This window comes from Ammospiza caudacuta, chromosome 1 (assembly GCF_027887145.1).
Source record: "Ammospiza caudacuta isolate bAmmCau1 chromosome 1, bAmmCau1.pri, whole genome shotgun sequence".
NCBI lineage: Eukaryota > Metazoa > Chordata > Aves > Passeriformes > Passerellidae > Ammospiza > Ammospiza caudacuta.
In genome coordinates this window covers 5,981,368-6,000,894 of record NC_080593.1, presented here as the reverse complement: position 1 = coordinate 6,000,894, position 19,527 = coordinate 5,981,368, and the positions used below count along the sequence as shown (strand labels likewise).

Genomic DNA, 19,527 nt, shown 5'->3' with positions numbered 1-19,527 from the left:
TTTCCATGGGATGTTGCCCATCAGGATTCTGACAGCAGAAGAATCTCCTCTTTAGCCATTCATTAATGAGTGATGCTATGACATTAAGTCTCCTCAAAAAATCCAGCTCCTTTAACCGATGACAACACATTGTAACCTGTAAAGTTTCCCATACCCAAATTTTGGACACCATAAGGGGAGTCTGCAGAGCTTTTCCTGTGTAGTAAACCCTGTTCAGCAGAGTAACAGGGATTTTACAAGAGGGCTGTTTACTCTGCGAAGTGGTTGTTGATGTTTGTGTTTCTCCTTGCAGACAACTATGGATTTCACAAAATTGCTGTGCCTAGTAGCAATTGGCACCCTTTCTCAGCAACAGTTTGCATCTAGTAACTGGCACCCTTCCTCTGCAAAGGAGCCAACGAGTAAATGATGGTGAAAACTGAACTGTTTGTGTACTACCTCCACATAAGTGGAGAAGCAAGCAGATTGCAGAGCTGCTGAAAGACGGTGAGCTTGCATTGCTGCCTTGGTGGCACTTATTCTGTGTGTAAAGTAAACAGGAGACTGCAGTCTGCAGAGCTGACAACTCTCAGATATGCTGAATTCAGTCTTTCTGAAAAGCCTTGAAAAATCTGAGCTGAAATGGGAGAGAAATAAATAACCACAAGCCGGAGAAACGAATCGTTGGTGCTTATTACCAGAACAGATCATTTATGATCCTGATCCTTCTCTTTCACAAATAAATGTAAATCCCTGTAGCACCAACAAAATCAGTGCATTTATCTTTCTGCATGAAGAAAGATCACCAAATATATCAGGAAAATTCCCTTACTTCCATAATATGAGAAGGGGAAGATTTGTATCACTTATTCTGCTAGGAATAAAAAGAAGGCTGGAGAGCAGCTGTCACTTTTAAATGTGCACATTTAAGAGTCTCTCTAACCTGCTTTGAAGATTTGCTTCTGTAATGCAGAGTTGCCACTACTCAGTTTAATGGGCTATCACAGGAAAACCCGGAGCAATACCACAGCACAGCACAAGGATTATAGCTGAGACACAAAAAGGACTTGTGCCGCACTGTGTTCATTTCTAAGAGCATTTTGTTGTCAGACTACAACATTTGCAATAGCAGTGTAAAGTGTGTCAAGTCCTACCTTAAGGCTGACACACACATGTATCATTTAAGACCTGCAAATTTCTCATAGAGTGGACAAATCCAAGAGAGTCTAAACCTGATTATTAGAGACTGGTGATGCCCCCTCTCCATCCTATGCCACTTGGTCCCTCATTCCACTTCAGCAGGAACAGCCAGACACCATAGCTTAGTACACTGATTTTTGTTCCAATTTTACAGCATTTATCCATCCCTCCCTGTCATTTCTCCTGTCATTCATCTATGCAAAAGCCAGAAACAAAATGGTGCAAAGGGAGTAGTAAAACATAGAATTAAAGGTGCTGCTCACATTTGCTCTGTGAATCCATATGAATATTTTTTTTCACTTTCTTGATGACTCAGCCTTTATAGGAACCACGCTTATAAAAATCCAAATCACTAACACATGCATAAGAGCCACGTGGGCAAAACAGGTTAAATACAATAGTCTCTGAGCCCTGAAAGAGCAGAGTTTGTTGCCCAGCCGCTGGGCAGATGATACCCCCAACCTGGATGTCTGTAGGTGCAGGTGATTTTTGTGTGTACTGTCACCTCTCAGGGTTAAGGGCATGGAATTCTGAAGTTAAACTTATGTAAGTAAAACACAGATCTTATCCTCCTGTTTGAAACACATTTTTTCCCCCAAAAAAGTCACAAGGTATTTGTAAGAAAACTCCAGCACCTGCCTAGAAAAATAACGCACCTGTAAGTACTTAGCTGGATAAAATTATCTGACCACTACAACTCAGGACGTGCAAGGCTAGGGCTGGCCAGAAATCACAGCTGCTCAGCAGAGCATGTTAACAGCAAAACCTCCCCTGGAACCAGCCTGACCTGGTATTTTCTTCTATTTTGAATAAAGGTGAACTAAAACTTTGCCAGACAAACCTCATCACAGCCACTAACTGCTGGTCTCACTGCATGAGTGTTGGATGTTTTGCAAAATGTCATCCCTCAGAAGCAGCAGTTCAGCAGTGTTCCTTCTTGGATTAATCCAGAATATTTTAAGCCTTTGAACTTTGGCTGCAGAGGAGCAAGGCGCATTTTTTCTAATGGCTTCTGTCTTCCTGGCCCTAGATCCTTTACCACACTGAGCAACACACTGCCCATAATAAAACAGAAATTCATTATTCCAAGAGTTGACTCTTAAAACTTGTCTGAGAGGAAGAACTTGGCAAAAAGATGGACTGCCAACGTTAATTTATACTGTTATCAATTCAATAGGCTTAAAAAGGCAGTGAAAGCGTTTCATAAGGGTTCATTGTTCAGAGTTCAAGCTAATACCTTCTGCTAAATTGCATTTTGAAGTTTAATCACAATCTACTTTATGTTTCTTTCAGTAATTGGGATTTCTCCACAGTATAATATGAAAAACTCAAACTAATGGGCTTCTCTAATGGAAGTTTAAATTTTGGAAATTTGCCTTGGAGTGCAGTGAGTGAGAGTGCCTGAAATAACCCAGAACCTTTCACCCAATTAAGATGTTAATATTTTGATCATTAAGAAAGTTTCATATTATTACAGGCAACAGCAACAAAATAATCATTATTTGAAGTGTTATTTTGGAGTGTAATTAATGGGAGCAGCTTTACCCCTCCAACACACACTGCCTCACACGGCACGGGAGCGGTTGCTGCTGCTCTTTTTGTGCAAAATGCTAAATGTCAGCATTTTCTTTATCCAAGAGAGGAACAGTGAGAAATGCTCATTTCTGGTCAGCCTTTTGCTCCAGGGAGGGACACGGATCCTGGGAAATGGCATCCAGCAAGCTGTGACTGACTGACACGCACTCCCGGGGCCGGGCACTTGTCCAAACGCATGTTGTCAACTCTGCTGCTCCTGATATCAGCTCTTTCAATGCCAGCCTGGCTTTTTCCCCCTCCTTTCCTTCTCTCCCCCATCAGCTCCCTGTGTTTCCTGCACCTTAGCATTGTGCTGTGCAAAAATATGTTTGCCTGGCACTGAGAAATGAATGAGCACCCTAAAACCTCTGTTTGTGGTGTGAGTGCTCCAGTCACATCAGCAGAGATCTGACACAGGAGTTTCTGCCCCACTCTACTGCCAGAAAATAAACAAAAGCACCTTTCTACATGTAGAATCCCAGATGAGGACATAGGTGCTTTAAATCTGCTGCTGGGATTTACAGTCCTGTTTTCTTTTTTTTTAATGCTTTTGCTGCTATTCTTCTGAAGACAATAAATCCAGAACTGTTCTCTTTTATTGCCAAAAATAATTAGCCAATAATTGAGTTCTACACAGTTTCCAAGAAACACGAAGCAAAAGATATGGCTTAAAAAGTGATAAATTCAGGCAAACTATGTCCAGAATAATAATGAAACTCCCCTGTTATCTTACTTAATGATCAGAAAAATATTGGCCCAACTAAAGGTGACAAGAAGGATGCTGTAGGATTTATTGTGTGCAGCATGCATGTACACACGTGGGCTCACTCTCCTCCCACTGAGAACTGGGGAGCCATCAGCAGGATTTAATGGTATTTTATCTAGTTATACTCAGGGAGAATGTGTCCTACAGACTGGAACTGCAAGCAGACAGAAAACAAATACTATTTGAAAAGGGCATTAGGGTTCCTGACAGCAAAGTATATTTCCTGCAGTAAAAGGCTGAAATTAATGTACCCTGTCAAATAAACACATGGCTTCATGGTATCTCTGATTTATAGGTGTTAGAATTATTAGGAGCATAAGATATTGTCACAAACAATTCTATAACAAAATCTTTGTGCACTGGCATTTTTATAGCAATTTTCAATAATTTCAGCTGCACTTGCATCAACCTGGAATAATTCCATTGACTTTTGCAGAATCCCTTCAGGTTTAGAAGCAGGTTTGTAATGAACAAGAATTGTACAATAAAATTTCCACTGTGTACAAAGGAAACAGATGTGGGTCCACATGCAGATGGTGAACTTTCTGTTACCTGAAAAGTTTCTTTTTTTTTTTTCCATCTTACAAATGATGCATCATAGCTAAAATAAACTTACAGTCTCCCTGCAGAAATTAGCTGTAGTCCTTGACTCAGTGCTATGAGAAAGCAAAACCATCAAATTTTAATGGTCCTTTCTGACCTCAAAATTATGAATCTCTTACTGGTAGAAACTTGTAAGAAAAGCCATCAGAAACAGTTTCACCTTGTCAAATGAAATTAGTTAGTAATTTTGAAATATAATAAGCGAAGAAGAGAATAAAAATTTGGAGTTCTGATCCATTTCAGAGCAATACAGAGACCGCACCAATGGAATAGAGACTGAGGGCAGCCAGCTCTATCTTTGATGTGTACAGAGGCAGTTACTCCTCTACAGGTGTGTTCCAGATTGCAAGGCAAGATGTATTCTATTACCATCTGTATGGCAGTTGTCTTTTGTCAAGTGGGCAGTTTTCCGATCTCTGAGTGACCACAATCACTCTTCCCTTGAGAGGGGACATCTGCTGATAACAGCTATTGAATGTCACTGCATGGCTGATAAGAACTGCAGCATCCCATTGGGAGATGTGAGCCCAGAGGGAGGAGCCAAGCATTCCTACCCAGATATAATCCAGAGGTTTTGAGACACCAGCACGGCTTCTCCACTGGATTCCCCAGAGGAACAGCAGCTGCCTCTCCTTCCACTGGATCTTCAGAGGAAGAATCCATCCTTCTGTACAGGATCCCTGCTCCAGCAGAACCACCCCTGACACTGCAGGAGGGCTGAGCCACAATTCCAATGGGACTGCCACCAACACCCTGACCCACAGGGTGTCAGGTTGGGTTCTGACTCTGTCAGAACAACTCAGTGTTGTTCTAGTGTACTGCATTGTTTATTGTATCCTTTTATTTTCTTCCCTATTAAAGAACTGTTATTTCCTGCTCCCATATTTTTTTTTTTTTTTTTGTCTGAGAGCCCCTTAATTTAAAGTTTATAGCAATTTGGAGGGGTGGGGAGGTTTTACATTCTCCATTTCAGGAGAGGCTCTTGCCTTCCTTAGCTGACTCCTGTCTTTCCAAACCGAGACAAGCTGGAAACCTGCTCTCCCTTGGAAATGTGCTTGGTGAAGTCCAGACAAGGCTATATAAGGGGGGAGAACTGTCAGCTGAGAAAAAAATGTATGACTGAGAGAGCAAAGTGTGCTCTGGAGCAAACAATACCCATCCAGTGTGCAAAATCCAGGTACTGACCAGCCCTTGGGTACTCTGTGCAGATCTAGTTCCAAACATCCCAAAAATGTCAGTAGAGCTGCTGCTGTGCCCAGAGTGGTCTAGGAAAGCCCCACTGAGAATTGGAGCTGGAAAGCCTGAGAGGAAATGAAAAACACAGTCCTGCAGGCAATATTCCTTGCCTGGTCAGGGAAAGGCGAGCCCCAGGAGACACAGCAGCAACTCTCTGCGCTTTCAGGATTCCTGGAGCCAGGGGTTGTCAGAACTCAGTCCATCCTTCTGGGTGTCCAGAGTTGCCAAGGACCCCATTGGGGGGCTCAGAGACCCTGGCATTCTGCCTAGAACACCTGGAGATTTGATTGTGACCCTTGGAGCAAGTTGCCAGCTTTGTAAGAGGGCCTGAAAGTCACAGAAGTTTGAATAGTGTAATAAAAAAATTATCACAGGGTGAAAATGTAGATTTTAGGATTTTTGAAATGGGGGTTATGGGGACAAGGACTTGGGTGTGTCTAGCCTTTCTTCTTCTTCTTCTTCTTCTTCTTCTTCTTCTTCTTCTTCTTCTTCTTCTTCTTCTTCTTCTTCTTCTTCTTCTTCTTCTTCATTTTTTGCAGTGATGTTGGCACTTTGGGATTGGTTTAGAGTAGAAGTGCTCTGTCTAACATAGGTGATAGGTATTGGGAATTAAGTGTAAATATGTTATACATAGTTTGTAGTATAAAAAGACAACACCGCCTCAGGGGTGGTCAGAGTGCCTGTGGCTGCCCTGCTGAGCAGACCTCTACTGGGCAGAAAAAAAATTTTTTAGATAAGAATTAATAAACAACCTCAAGACCAAAAAGTGAAGAGTCCAGACTCGTTCTTCAGCTGTGCGGGCTGAAGCAGAGACACCCTGCACATCTCGGGGCAGCGATTATCAACAGCAACCCGAGAAGGGGTGAGCCTGAGGCAGGAGAATGGGTCATTCCTCCTCGGGATGGCACAAAGTGGCTCTGGGGGCACTCTGGGAGCCCAGCAAGAGCAGCCAGGGCTCGGGGGGTGTGCGTGCCTGGAGCCCAGGCTGGGCTGGGCAGCGCTGGGTCCCGGCAGCAGGCAGGCAGCACTTTGTGTGTGACCCAATTAGCCACTGCCTCGGAACAAATCAATAATGGCATCTTCTGGAGACAAGCAGGCCAGTGCTGCTGGCTCGGCAGGGAAGGCACAAAGGTGTGATCTCTGTGGAAAATTGGTGTCCAGGAGGGTTCTGTCACTGCAGAGGGGCTCAGTGTGAGATGTGGCCACGAGCCATAGAGCCACTGCAGCGTGGGGTTTTGTGGCATTCACATTTTCTGGAAAATCCCTTCACCCAAGATTTTTCTCTCTCAGGGGTCTCTGTGGTCAGGATGACCCTGAGATGTGATAGAGAGTCTCTTTTCCCAGAGACTGAAGAAGGAGACTGGCAACCGAAGAAGGAGTCAGGATTCTTTTGTTCTAGTTCTCAAGGTTGTTTATTTGCTGTTATCAATAACATTCTTTCTCTGACCTGCCAAGGTCTGTCCAGCAGGTTGGGTTGTGGCACACTGCCCACTTCAGAGGTGGTGTTATCTTTTTACACCAAAAACTATATGTACACTATTTACAATAATTTCCCAATACCTATCACCCATGTTAATTCTAAACCAATCCAAAAGTGCCAACATCACCCAGAAGATGGAGGCTAGGAAGAAGGAGAAAGAAGGACAAGACATGCCCAAATTCCTCCATCTTGGGACCCAAGTCCCCATTCTAAAAACTCAAAATTCTACTTTTCTATCTTGTAACAAACTAACAATCATTCTACCTAAACTTTTGTGGCTTGTAAATCCTCATATAAGGTTGGTAATTTTTTCCATGGGTTAAAATCAAAGGCACAGGGGTCTTGGGCTCTGTGCCAAGGTCTCTGAGCCCCCTGGCAGGGGCTGAGGCCATCCAGGGCATCCAGAGGGATGTCCTGGATTCTGACATTTCTCCTGGGAAGCTGAGAAGCCTCAGAGAAAAGGAAAACAATTCTTATCTCATTTGCTTGTCCTGTGTTTTGCTCATGTGGAATGTGTTTGGAGATTGTTTACCCACCGGTGATTGTTTCATTAAATTCTGGTGTGAGTTGCTTTGACTCATTGGCCAATCAGGGCCAAGCTGTGTTGGGATTCTGGAGATAGTTTTCATTATTATCTTTTTAGCCTTCTGTAAGTATATTTTCTGTATTCTTTAGTTTAGCTTAATATTCTTTAATATAATATAGTATCATAAAATAATAAATTAGCCTTCTGAGAACATGGAGTCAGATTCATTGTTCCTTCCTTCATCTGGGGTCCCAGCAAATACAGTAGGTTTTCTCCTCAGTGGCATGCTGGGTGGCCATAAACAAGAGGTTTGAGTAAGGCAACACCTGTAGTAACTCAATTTAAGGCAGGGCAGAAAGATGTAACAACCCTGCTGGACTCACTCAAATGAGAAGGAAAGAGTAGAGTCATTTCTTTAGGTGGTACTACTAAAATTTCCTGGCTGTAGGAACTCATGGATGAACAGAAGAATCCAGACAGTGAGCCTAAAACCCTGAACCTTACCAAGACTGTGGTAATAGGTACAAGATAGAGTTAACTGTGAGTGCAAGATGTTGTATTTTGGGGGCTGATTTAGGACACCCAGCATTACTCATCTGGAACCTCCTTTAGCTCCATTTATCACAGGATTCCTCTGAACCAAAAAGTGATGTCACTGTGAAAAAGGCACACACTCTTCTGGACTACAACTCTGGGCCACTTGAAAGGGAAGCACGACTAAAGCAGAAGTTTTTGAAGATAAAAGCTTTGCACTTAGATAGCTAATGTAAATGGCACAAACCCCTCTGATGTCTGAAACCTTCAATGTAGCTAAATTGCAGGTAAGTTGTTGTAGAATCCATTGCATTAGTTGGACTGGGCTGTATCCACTTAATTATCTCATCACCTTGCTGTCCCCATAATCTATTTCTTTCTTCTTCAGGGCACTGAAAGGTGGTGCCACATATGAAAAATGGTCATAAAGTAATTACAAGACACTCTGTGGAGGCTCAAGATGGTAACTTCCACATTTTAATCATCTAGAAGGCCAAAATGAGAACTCAAAAGAACCTCAAGAAGATGCAGCCAGTAAATCACTGTGGTTGCTGCTGAGCTTTTGGGAGCTGTTTTCCTGCTGGGAAAACCCATATTTTACATGTCAAAGACTGGGAAAACATTGAAAGAGAGTTATTCTTTTTTCTCATTATGAGGCTAAAATCATTAAATCCTTACGGAATCTTGTGGATTGAGAGGGAGAGCACTATGAACAGGTCAAGGAGAAGGGGTTAGATAAAGAAACAAACTAAAATGCTGCAGTGACCAGCAGCACACATATCACACAGCCGTGACAAATTAATTTAGCTCAAGGCAGCTCTTTCTCAGCCTCACTCCCCATTTCTTGTGCCTGTGCTGACTTTCATTGTTCTGTTTTCCTTTTGGACCCTTTCACTGTGGGATATGTGGGCTACAGGTACAGGTACAGCTCTGTGAGCTGGCAGAGCATCTCACTTGCATCTCAGTAATCAAAGGAGATTTGGGAGCCATCAGATGGGCTCACTCCTTCAAAACCCTCTCAATGACAGTGCCACAAATTGGCAGCTTTCAGGAGCATGGCTGCTGCCAGTGCAAGCTTTGATAATAGAAATGGCAGCTGAAATTTAAACTTAGACATTTCCATTACTCAGAGGAAAATGTGCAGTCAAAGAAGGTTTTCTCATCATCTGAAATTTCAAGCTGCTGTGTGCAGTGCTCTGGGGCCCATTTCTCATAGCCACAATGGCTTATTTTAGAGGAGTTTTGTGACTTTCTGGGAAGAACTTGGGAAGTATCCTTTTTGGTACAGGAGCTGTAAGCTGAGATGATCCTCACCCTAAAATACCCAAAGTTAGGGGGCATCACCAGTCTCAAAGTTATTGAGATCAATAACTTTGTGGTTCTGCCCAAAACCAGCATCCCTTTAGCCTCTCTCTTTTAGACTGGACAAGTCTTTTAGACTGGATAAGTCTTTTAGACTGTACAAGTCAGACTGATGGAAGCACAGGATATCTGGGCTGGGATCTTCAACTGACAGAGAATATGTAAAGGGTGTGTAAGAGTTGTGTAGGTTTTCCAGCTGTGCACTGCAAAGGCATTCATCCACATTATCCCTTTTTATGCATCTCCTGTCACCTCCTTTTCCATGCTCTTGCACCAAAATTCACTTGCAGGAGGAGGAAAACACATTCTGGCAGTGCTGCCAAAGGGCTGCTCAATTCCAGGTCAGCCAACAACTTTAAAGGGAAGCAGGGTACTTTGTCTTCTCCTCAGAAGTAAATGTACATAGACATTCCCTTTGTACATACTAAAATATTGAAATATGTAAAAATATGGATTGTAATTAGGGGAAAGTTGGAATAGATTTGAATGTTTAGCATACCCTTGGTATTTCTTGTTTGGTTTCTGCGTGATGCCCTCTGCACAAAATGATACTTCACCCTAATTGCGCCCTCTCAGTGCAATCATGTAAATTTTGCTCTTGTTCATGTTGTTCTTCCTTTGGGAGCTCTAATCTGGTTATCCTGGACATGCTGGAGGGGAGGAGGTAAGGACACCCATGGAGTTGGGGCTTGCAGGATTAAAGTTTCTGGCTGTGAGTGAGGAAATTAATTCCCCACAGTCCCACAGGGATGTCCTTGGTAAAAGGGTCAGCCCACAGTAATGTCCCACAACTCAATATCCAGGGAATTGGGATTTCATATCAGCCTTCAGATACAATAATTTCTCCTGCAGTAACCCACATGTTGATCAAGAGAATTTTTCTCTGAGTCCAGAGATCATACATCTTTGGAATGGGCATCAGTAAAAATGACAGATCTTTCAATTTGTTGGCATCTGCTTTCTCATGGCTCTGCTCCTTTTGGAGATATTTACAGCTGTGCAAATTTATTAGGGTTTTGCAGAAAAGCAAATGCAAAGCTCATCACACAATTATAATTTCTGCTGTTAAGCTTCTTCCTATTTTTGTTTATTTATTATGCCAATGTATTTTGAGTTTTTGAGTTGGAACAGCCTTGTACACACACATTTTCCCCTCCAGGAATTTGTTAAAATGCTTTCTGGATATATGAACTCTGCTTATTTGGACCTTTTCTGCAGTAGACCCCTCAGACCTGCAGATAAAAACTGCAAACCATTGATCAGGGCTTTGCACAGGGGAACAGCAGTGACCTGCAGCAGCTGTTTGTCCAAGCCTGGAAAGCACCAGTGACAAAGCTAATTAATTCATTTCTCAACTCCATGCCTTCTGCTTAATGCACATGCCAGCAGTGAACCACATTATTCCACTTCAATCCAAATATCTCGTGGTAATGTGACAATGTTCCTCTAATGTTTGTTGAGAATTTCATTAAAAGATACAGTGGGAAAGCAGAATCTTGGTTTGTTTTTCCTACTGGGTTTTGTTTCCCCCTATTTTGTTTCACTCTGAATCCCCAATGTTTCTATTACATGTGATGATGTTTCAATATTTTTGAAACTATTAGGAGTTTTCTTAATATTTCCAAATCAACCTTTTATCCATAATATTGTTTCAGTGAAAAGCCTCTTTTTCTACATCATCTCTTTCTGTCACAACTCTAATAGATCCTACTAAAGCTCTAATTCCACATTTATGGTATAAAATAATGATAACCTGTTTCTTCCACTAATTGACACACATAGTGTAGCTGAACAGAAATCTGCATTTCTAAACTTTTAAAGCACATTAAGACAAAAAAATCCCAAGCCCTCCATGCCCTTTGCTGGGATTTATCTTGCAATTGTGAATGTTACTATTTATCTTGAGAGAGGAATGATACAGAGGTGCAACACCCACCCCTGAGCATGCACAGGCACACATTTCCAGAGTCCAAAATTTCAACAAGCTCTTGCTTTCAGTGTGAAGGAAAAAAAAAATCTGGGAGTGTTTGAGATTTTTACCATCTGTCAGACCTAGCAGGAAGGTGTGGGCATCTTTAAAGACCAAAAAGAAAAAAAAAAAAATAAATCACCAAACCCAGACCTCCGTAATTAAACATATCTATACACTATTATCCACATACACAGTATGCAATATTTACAGATCACCTGATAATAAGGAACAGCCTTGGTTTAAGTTGGGATAAGATTAATTTTCTTCCCAGTAGCTGGTACAGGGCTGTGTTTTGGCTTGAGAATGAGAATAAATGCTCAGTATATAAACTGGGGGAAAGCTGGCCAGAGGCTGCTGCTTGGGAACTGCCTGGGCATTGATCAACAAGTGGTGAGCAAATGCCTTGAGCATCACTTCTTTTGCATGTTCTAGTTCCACTATTATTATTGTTATATCTTTCTTTTCTTTCCTATTAACCTCTCTTTATCTCAATTAATGAAGTTTACTTCTTTTTTCCCAATTCTCTTCCTCATCTACTGCATTCGTATTTCACTTTGCAAATGTTCTCTGCTTGTTGGTTCAAATACATCCAGGGAATACAGAAGGACTTCAAAGAGAAAAACTAGATATTATTCATACTACCACACTGATCCACAGATCATTTCAATAAAATAGTCCCTAAACAGACACAAAAAACCCACCCTAAAAGTGTTTACCAAAAATTGCAGACTTGTCTTTTTGTTACCTAGGTTTTTATTGGGACAGTGGAGCTGTGATTAAGTTTTCTGACCTCTTGCTGTTCCACTCCCCAGTGAGATGATCACTGTGAAAGACACTTTGGTGATGCACAGACACTGAAGAGATTTCCATAACACAGCAGCAGAAATTAACCCTAAGCAGCTGATTTGTGCCCAGCTCCTGACACAGAGTTCCTTGGATCTTTTTATGACCGTCCCTCCTTCTCTAGCAACTCTTTTGCTTTCAAACTTTCTTCCCCTCATCCATGAGATGGAGGATCCCTCCTGACTGCTGGATCTGAAGCAGGAGCTTTGACCCAGGGCCTGCTGAGCTCCGTTGGTTTCAGCCAATGTCAGAAGGTGCTGGATCAAGGCTGGAGGTTCTGGAAAACATTAACTACATATGGTGTGTGGAGCCGAGAGATAAAGCTAGTAGAAAATGGAGAGGGGGAGAAGGAGACAAAGAAAAGCATTCCCCTGAAGATGTTTCTTCATTTCATACAACACTTGAAACTGCACAGGATTTTTTAGCCTTTACTACTGAGTGGTCTGGGGAAAAAAATGGAAATCTTCCATGTCACACCAAAGAGGAGGCAAGTAACTTTCTCTTGTCAGAATACAAATGATAACACATTTTCTCTTTCTCTGGTGCCATGTCATATCATCCTCTGTCTTATTGCATTTTAAAGAGAACTACCTGGCCCTCAATTCTTGTTGCACAAATCAAACCAACTCAGAGCCCATTTTGAGAAAAATCCTCCACTAAACTAAGATTTGCTCTGCAGCATTCCCATGATTCAGCTGAAAGGCAAAAGAACCAGTCTGCTGTGTGAGAAAGGATTTAATTGCTCTGGTTAGAAGAATTAATCTAGACAAGCACAAAGAATACAAAGAAAGGAAATTTCTCTTGTTGGAAACTGAATTTTGCTCTTGGATATGCATCTGTAACTTCTTCTGAAGTTAGCAGCATATCAAAGGCAGGATTAGGCCATAGGACATTTACATCTCTAGCCAAGGATCCAGACCAAGGGTGGGAACAAAGGCCATTTAATAAGCCAAAATTAACAAATATTTTAATTGCCTACCTGCTCCATTTCCGTAAAGGTGCTCTGCTCCTCATCCTCCTCCTCGATATCCGACTCACCCACAGCAATGGGAACACAAATGGACAGGTCAGGATTGGTCATAAAATCATCATCTGTGATTGCTGGGTGTTTCTCTCCGTTTTTGTTGACCCCATCCTCGGCGCGGCTCTCCTTGTGGTTCTCCATGTCTTTGCCGAGCTCGGCGGTGGCGTGGCTGTTCACGCAGTTGTTGAGGGCTCCTGGGTTCTGGGCAGCGAGTTTCATCATGGCCTTCTTCTCAGCCGTGGTCTTGGGGTGCCTGAGGACGTGGCAGCAGAAGTTCCAGGCGGCTTTTTTGGCGTGCTGCAGGCCCCTGTTGATGCGGGCGAACGCGAGCTGCAGGTTGTTCATCTCGCCGTCCTCATCCGGCGCAGAGAGGTTGTCGGCGCTGAAGGAGCTCAGCAGCAAGGCAAGGAACAGGTTGAGCACCTGGAAGGAGGGAAGTTAAAAGGAAATTGGTGAATTTTAAATTGGTGGAAGAGGTTTTACAGTTGTCGGAACCCAGGAAATTCCTCTGGCTGCCCTGGAGGATGTGAGACCCTGTCAGGGGGCTCAGCGACCTTGGCACAGATCCCCAGACCCCCGTGCCTTTGATTTGGCCCTTGGAAAAAACAATTACCAACCTTATATGAAGAATTACAAGTCAAGAAAGTTTAAGTAGAATGATAGTGAATTTATTGGGGTGAAAAATAGATTTTTTTGAATTTTTAGAATGGGGGTTCAGGGGGCAAGATGGAGGAATCTGGGCATGTCCAGCCTTTCTCCTTCTTCTTCTTCTTGGCCTCCATCTTCTGCTGTGATGTTGGCACTTTTACATTGGTTTAGAGCAGAAGCTCGCTGTCTAACATAGGTGATCGGTATTGGAAAGTAATTGTAAATATTGTACACGTAGTTTTTAGTATAAAAAGATAACACCACCCTGGGGGCAGGCAGAGTGCCTGGAACTGTCCTGCTGAGTGGACCTCGGCAGGACAGGAGAAAGAATTTTATAAATTAGGAACAATAAACAACCTTGAGACTGAGAAATTAAGAGCTCTGACTCCTTCTTCCACCACCGGGCTGGGAAAAGAGACTTTCTAACTTATCTCGGGGTCACTCTGAGCAGCTAAAGCCCCAAGATACAGTAACTTCTGTAAGCCAGAGAGAAGTTTGATAAGAGGATCCATGTTCAGCCCTGAAAGAATTTTCTACCAAGGTTGTTGACATAGAAACCAAGAAAGAAAGGAAGATAAATAAGAGAAACCTGTAACTCCCTGTTCCAATGAGCACTTTGTCTCTCATGACCAATGAGTAAAGTGTAAACTTGTGAGTTTTGTAAGAATGTATAAAAAACATGCACGCTATAATAAAAACAGGTTTGAAGCCTTCTGAAAATGGAGTGTGTTGCTTTGTGTTGTGACCATCTCAACTCTGACATGTTTGGTCCTGGAAACAGGAGGGTCTGAATTTCATCTCATCTGTGGCACTGTAACCCCATCATGGAAATCCCTCTAATTACTAAGGGTTTCTAATTTCTAAGGTGGTTTCAGCAGGAAAAGGAGTCTGCAGGCATTTTCAAACACATTGACCTCAGGTGCAAAAGTTCAGCATGGACAATAACACACCGACATTCCCTTTCTCCCTCTCCACCCCCAACACCCCGAAACATGAAAAATAAAATGTAAAACTCTGAAACAGAATACATAAAAACCTCCCCAAAAAGCTCTGGGAAGACCTCACTGTGGCCTTTCAGTGCTTAAACAGGGTCTATAGGAAAATGGGGACAAACCTTCTTGTAGGATTGTTGTAATAGGACAAAGGGAAATGGCTTTAAACTAAAAGAGGAGAGTCTCAGATTAGATTTAGGGAAGAAATTTTTGAAGATGAAGATGGTGAGGTACAGGTTCCCATCACTGGAAAGATTCAAAGTCAGGTTGGATGGGGCTGTGAACAACCTGATCCAGTTAAAAATGTCCCTGCTCACTGCACTAGGTGCCCTTTAAAGGTCCCTTCCAACCCAAATTCTTCTATGATTCTATGACAATGATGTACATAGGCAAGGCACTTCAACCACACTGTACATTTGGAAACATTTCTAAACATTTGTATGCATTTTCACAGACAGTCTTGTTTTAAATATCCTCTGGGCCATGAAGGAAATCTATTGTGACTATGAATAAACACCTCTGAGGTCATGTAGCTTCAAAAACTTCTCCCTCCAGGCTAAAACAAGCCATCACAACCAGATTACTGTGGCCAAATCTGAGCAAGACTCACTCCCAAAGCAGGCTTGGTCCTGAAAATGCTTTTACTAGTCAGGAAAAAAACAACTATTTGAAGATTTTCACAGGTCTATGAAAAGATCCGAACTGAACTTGAGATTGTGTGTTACCTTCCTCTTGTTCTTGCCACTTCAGAACTCTCTACTTTTGCTGGCAGAGCACGGCAAGATTAGACACAACTAGGCATTTAAGGGATATTTTTGATGGTTTAAACCCCTTTTTACACCTCTGCCCCAAATAAATACCATTATATCCAATATATAAAGCCATCTTCTTCTCAAAGGCCATCCCCAGTAATATATCTCACAGGCTGGTCACCAGTTGCTGTATATTGAACATTACATCTCTTATGGTCTGAGAAGAAATAAATTACAGCTTTTGTGCTGTATTTATCAGGGAAAAAAGTTCACACTGCAGGTGGATGCTTGGGATGACAGGAACAGGGCAAAGGTGACTCAAACCAATATCTGCTAAAATATATTTACCCCAAAACAAACCAATCCCAAATTGCCTGGTATCAAATCAACTGCTGCCTGTACCAAGTGGGTGGGTGACAGCTCTGGGTACTGGCAAGGAGGGGTCAGTGCTGCAGCACTCCTGCCATTTACAGCAATAAAATGGACTTTGTGCAGGTATTTTCTCTGCGATCTCTTAATACTACCAGATATACCTGTAAGCCTCCTAACTTCTCTCTTTCTGATAGTGCTTTAAGTTGATAACACCTGATAGACCAACATAAACAGCATAAAAAGTACTTCTATTTAACTGGGCCTTACCAAAGAGCCACAATCTTTGCTATCATCCCTTTACCCTCTTATTTCAAATATTCAGAATACATGGGATAGAATTCTGAAAACCTGGTCCTAATCACTCTGATGGCACAGTGTTTGAAGTGCCCTGTCAGTGCTGTTTTGTAAAGGACCCTTTGCAATCACTGTGAATGAAAACAAAAGCAGTTGGTGGCACAGCAGATGCCCCCATCCATCATGAACCACTGAATAAACCATTGCTGCCCCAGCACTGCCCTGCTTTAAAGTAAATTGAGATTAAAGCTAATGGTTTCTTAGCTGGCCCACCACACTGAGAGCTTGTGTGGGTCTCCTCATCGCTGTGGTGGCCTGGTGGGAGTCAATTTTTCCTTTCCCACCCCACTCACAAGTGATGCTGCATGAAACCAGAGCAGGGGATGTGCAGCCAAGCAGGTGGGAGCCCACCAGGGGAGGAGGCACTGGCAGATCCCCTTCAGCCACTTTCAGCCCAGTTTGAGAGCAGGATGAGGGCTCAGAGATAACCACACTGCTGAAAGTGTCCTGAAAATAATCATGTGTGTATGTGAGAGGGAGCAGCTGGAGGAAGGGAGGGATAAAGGGATCCAGAATAAAAATCTTCTGGACTCTGTAGGTACAATTCAATTACCTTAACAGAGGTGTCTGCTGATGCTGGAAGGTATCTGAGATACCTCACAGGAGGTCTGTGACCTCCCAAAGCTCCAGCTGCCATCCAAACAGGGCACCCCACGTGTTGCAGGAAGAGACAGACTGGCCAAATTTAGGGGACTGAATTGCTCATCAAGGATGGCAGCTGCCTCCAGCCTCAAACACCAAACCCTGAGGGTCTAATGGTGCACCTAAGCCTCATTTCAGTCAGAAATTCATCTTGTGGACAACAGAGACTGACCAAGCACAGGTGACCCTGCCAGGGCTGCGTGCATCTGCCAATATGTCTTGTGCCAATTGACCCTTCCATGCCCAAGTCATCCTCAGGCAATTGCCCAGAAGGACAACAAATATCAAAAAGCTGTTCTGGGAGATCTGTGTCCAGATGGAGGCCAGGATGGATACCCTGAAGTATCCCCAGAGGTCCTCAGGCCAAGCTGAGTCAAGCCCTAGATCTCTGCAGAGTAGTGGTAGCCCTGGCATCTCCATACATGAAAATCTCCTTGGATGCACAGAATTTCCTTATCTGAAGCTGAATTTCATCCTGTACTTCATTAACTCTGCTGTTCACTAAAGGCTTGAAACATCTTGATTCACTTTTTTGTATTAATTTCAGACATCAAGCTACATATATACTTTAGATATGTTTTTCTAGATACACCTGCAGGTACATTTAGCATCCTCAGTATTGTTATTAACCATGGATTATTAAAGCAAGCTTATTTTCTTCCCCGAAATGCAGCTGACATTTTGCACAAAGAACCACTTGCACTTCATGCTTTTAGCCAAAAATAAATCTCAAATATCTTTCCCTGCTTCCTTCATAAGCAGGTAACCTCAGAGTTGCATTGCTGGGCATTCAAACAAACTGCTGAATAAGCACTTTATGTTTACTTGTTCCTACATTTCACTGCACACTGCATTTTCCAGAAAAAAAATATATGCCTAACCCATGACACACCACATTTCCTGTAAAAGGTTACTAATAATACCCAGTCCTCCTGGCTGCTAACACAGTGCTTTCAGTTTAAGTAAAAGCAAACTAAAGATTACTTCAGTTTCCAAAAGCAATGGCAGATTTCTATACCCAAATGGACCCCCTTAGAAAGAAATCTGCTTTCCAGTGGCACTGAGCACCCAGACTGTGAAGCAGGTCACTTTTTGGTCTTTGAGGTTGGGAATCAAATGACAGATGCACTCAAAGAACCCCAAATTCTTTTAGTATAATTATATTAAGCTTTTAGCCTAATGACAATCCAGAGTGCTTTTGTTGACCTTCTCACTTCCAATGCCTTTTCCAAAGCTCGTGACTCTGGTTGTGCCAGTATGAGGCACAAATGATCAGATTAATCCAGCCTCGTGGCAGGTGCTGCCCTGAGATGCTTAAGCTGCAGTTTTCCCAGGATGTCTGCAGACAATGGAGACAGTCTGGCATCCCAGGGGATGTTGAGGAGCTGAGCAGTGCCCACCAAAGACTAAGCAAGCTTGGATTTTGTATCTCAGAGCTGGATTAAAGGTAGATGCAGGTCAAATAAGCCTCACAGAACCAGAGTATCTCAAGCTGGAAGGACCCATAGAATCATCAAGTCCAGCTCCCTGCAGGCCTATCTAAAATGAAATCATAGGAGCAACAATGCTGTCCATTGTCACACCCAGCAGCCCATCCTGGTGACAATCACACTCCAGGACAGTGGTGACCAGCCTTTAAACCAGCCTTTACAGCTTTCCCCAGGGCACAGGGGAGCTCAGGGTGTTCCAGCCCCACCCTGAGCATCAGCACAGGGTGACAAACCAGGCACTGCACAAAGTGCTGCACCAGTTCTGTGCTGGCTGAAAGTGAAAAGCACAGGGGTCCGGAGCTGTGAGGCTGGTTCCAAGCTCCCCATCCACTGGAGGCACCCATCCTCCCCAAAAAGCTCCAGGCAGGGAGACACATATGCTGCTGTGGTAGGCTGCAGTTTGAATATCTCAGCTCCATCCTCTCCTTTTGTGTCAACACAGGGTAAAATCAGATAATTTCTATTCAGATGACACCTTCTCATCCAATCCTGTTTGAAGATATATCTGCAAGCTCTGCTGCTGAAATTAGAACACTTTTGGAACAAAACCATGAGACTGCTTCTTCCTTTCCCTTCCACCTTTTTGTTTGCCTTGATTTGGCAAAAGTGGAGCGATATAAATCTTTCTGTATTTAACCTTCCATCTGTCATTCAGTCAGACAGTGTGCAGCCTCCTCAGCTCCTGCGAATTAACTCAGCTCTGGACCCTCATTGGTGTCACCCAGGAGGAGGGAAAGGGATTTTACACCTTTATGCCCTGGGGAGAGAAATCTCCTAGGAGCCAGCCAAGCAGGTTTGCTGTAACAACAGGAAAATACCTCTATCAGTGAAATCTACCATGCAAAAAGGAAGCCATGAATCCAAACTGTAACTCTGTGGCAGCTCATTGTCATTTCTGTCACTCAGCTGCACAGGAAAGGCCAGACAGTGCATGTGAAGTACCTGCCAGGATCATCAGCTACTCATTTAACACTTTTTTCAGCTACTCATTTAACACTTTTTGTCAGCTACCCATTTAATACTTTTTTACTGTGCATAAAACAGAGTCCATCCACCTGCAGTGCCTGGCAGATACAGACCAGCAAGAAGCTCTTCAGGCACTCTCTGACCAGTGAAAATATCTGATTTTCTTCCTTCCTGTTCATGGATGGCAGTGGAAATCTGCACTGCTCTTTGG

The 19,527-nt window shown here is 43.0% G+C and overlaps 1 protein-coding gene across 4 annotated transcripts in view; it reads right to left on the bottom strand.

The window, feature by feature from the left end:
• Positions 1 to 19,527, bottom strand: part of LOC131556924 (sodium channel protein type 5 subunit alpha-like) — a 178,515-nt gene that overhangs the window by 66,115 nt on the left and 92,873 nt on the right. For all 4 annotated transcript variants that reach the window (XM_058803871.1, XM_058803862.1, XM_058803879.1 and 1 more), the window contains exon 16: positions 13,056 to 13,523. In XM_058803871.1, the coding sequence (XP_058659854.1) occupies positions 13,056 to 13,523 (468 nt within the window). The remainder of the gene's footprint in view (positions 1 to 13,055; positions 13,524 to 19,527) is intronic.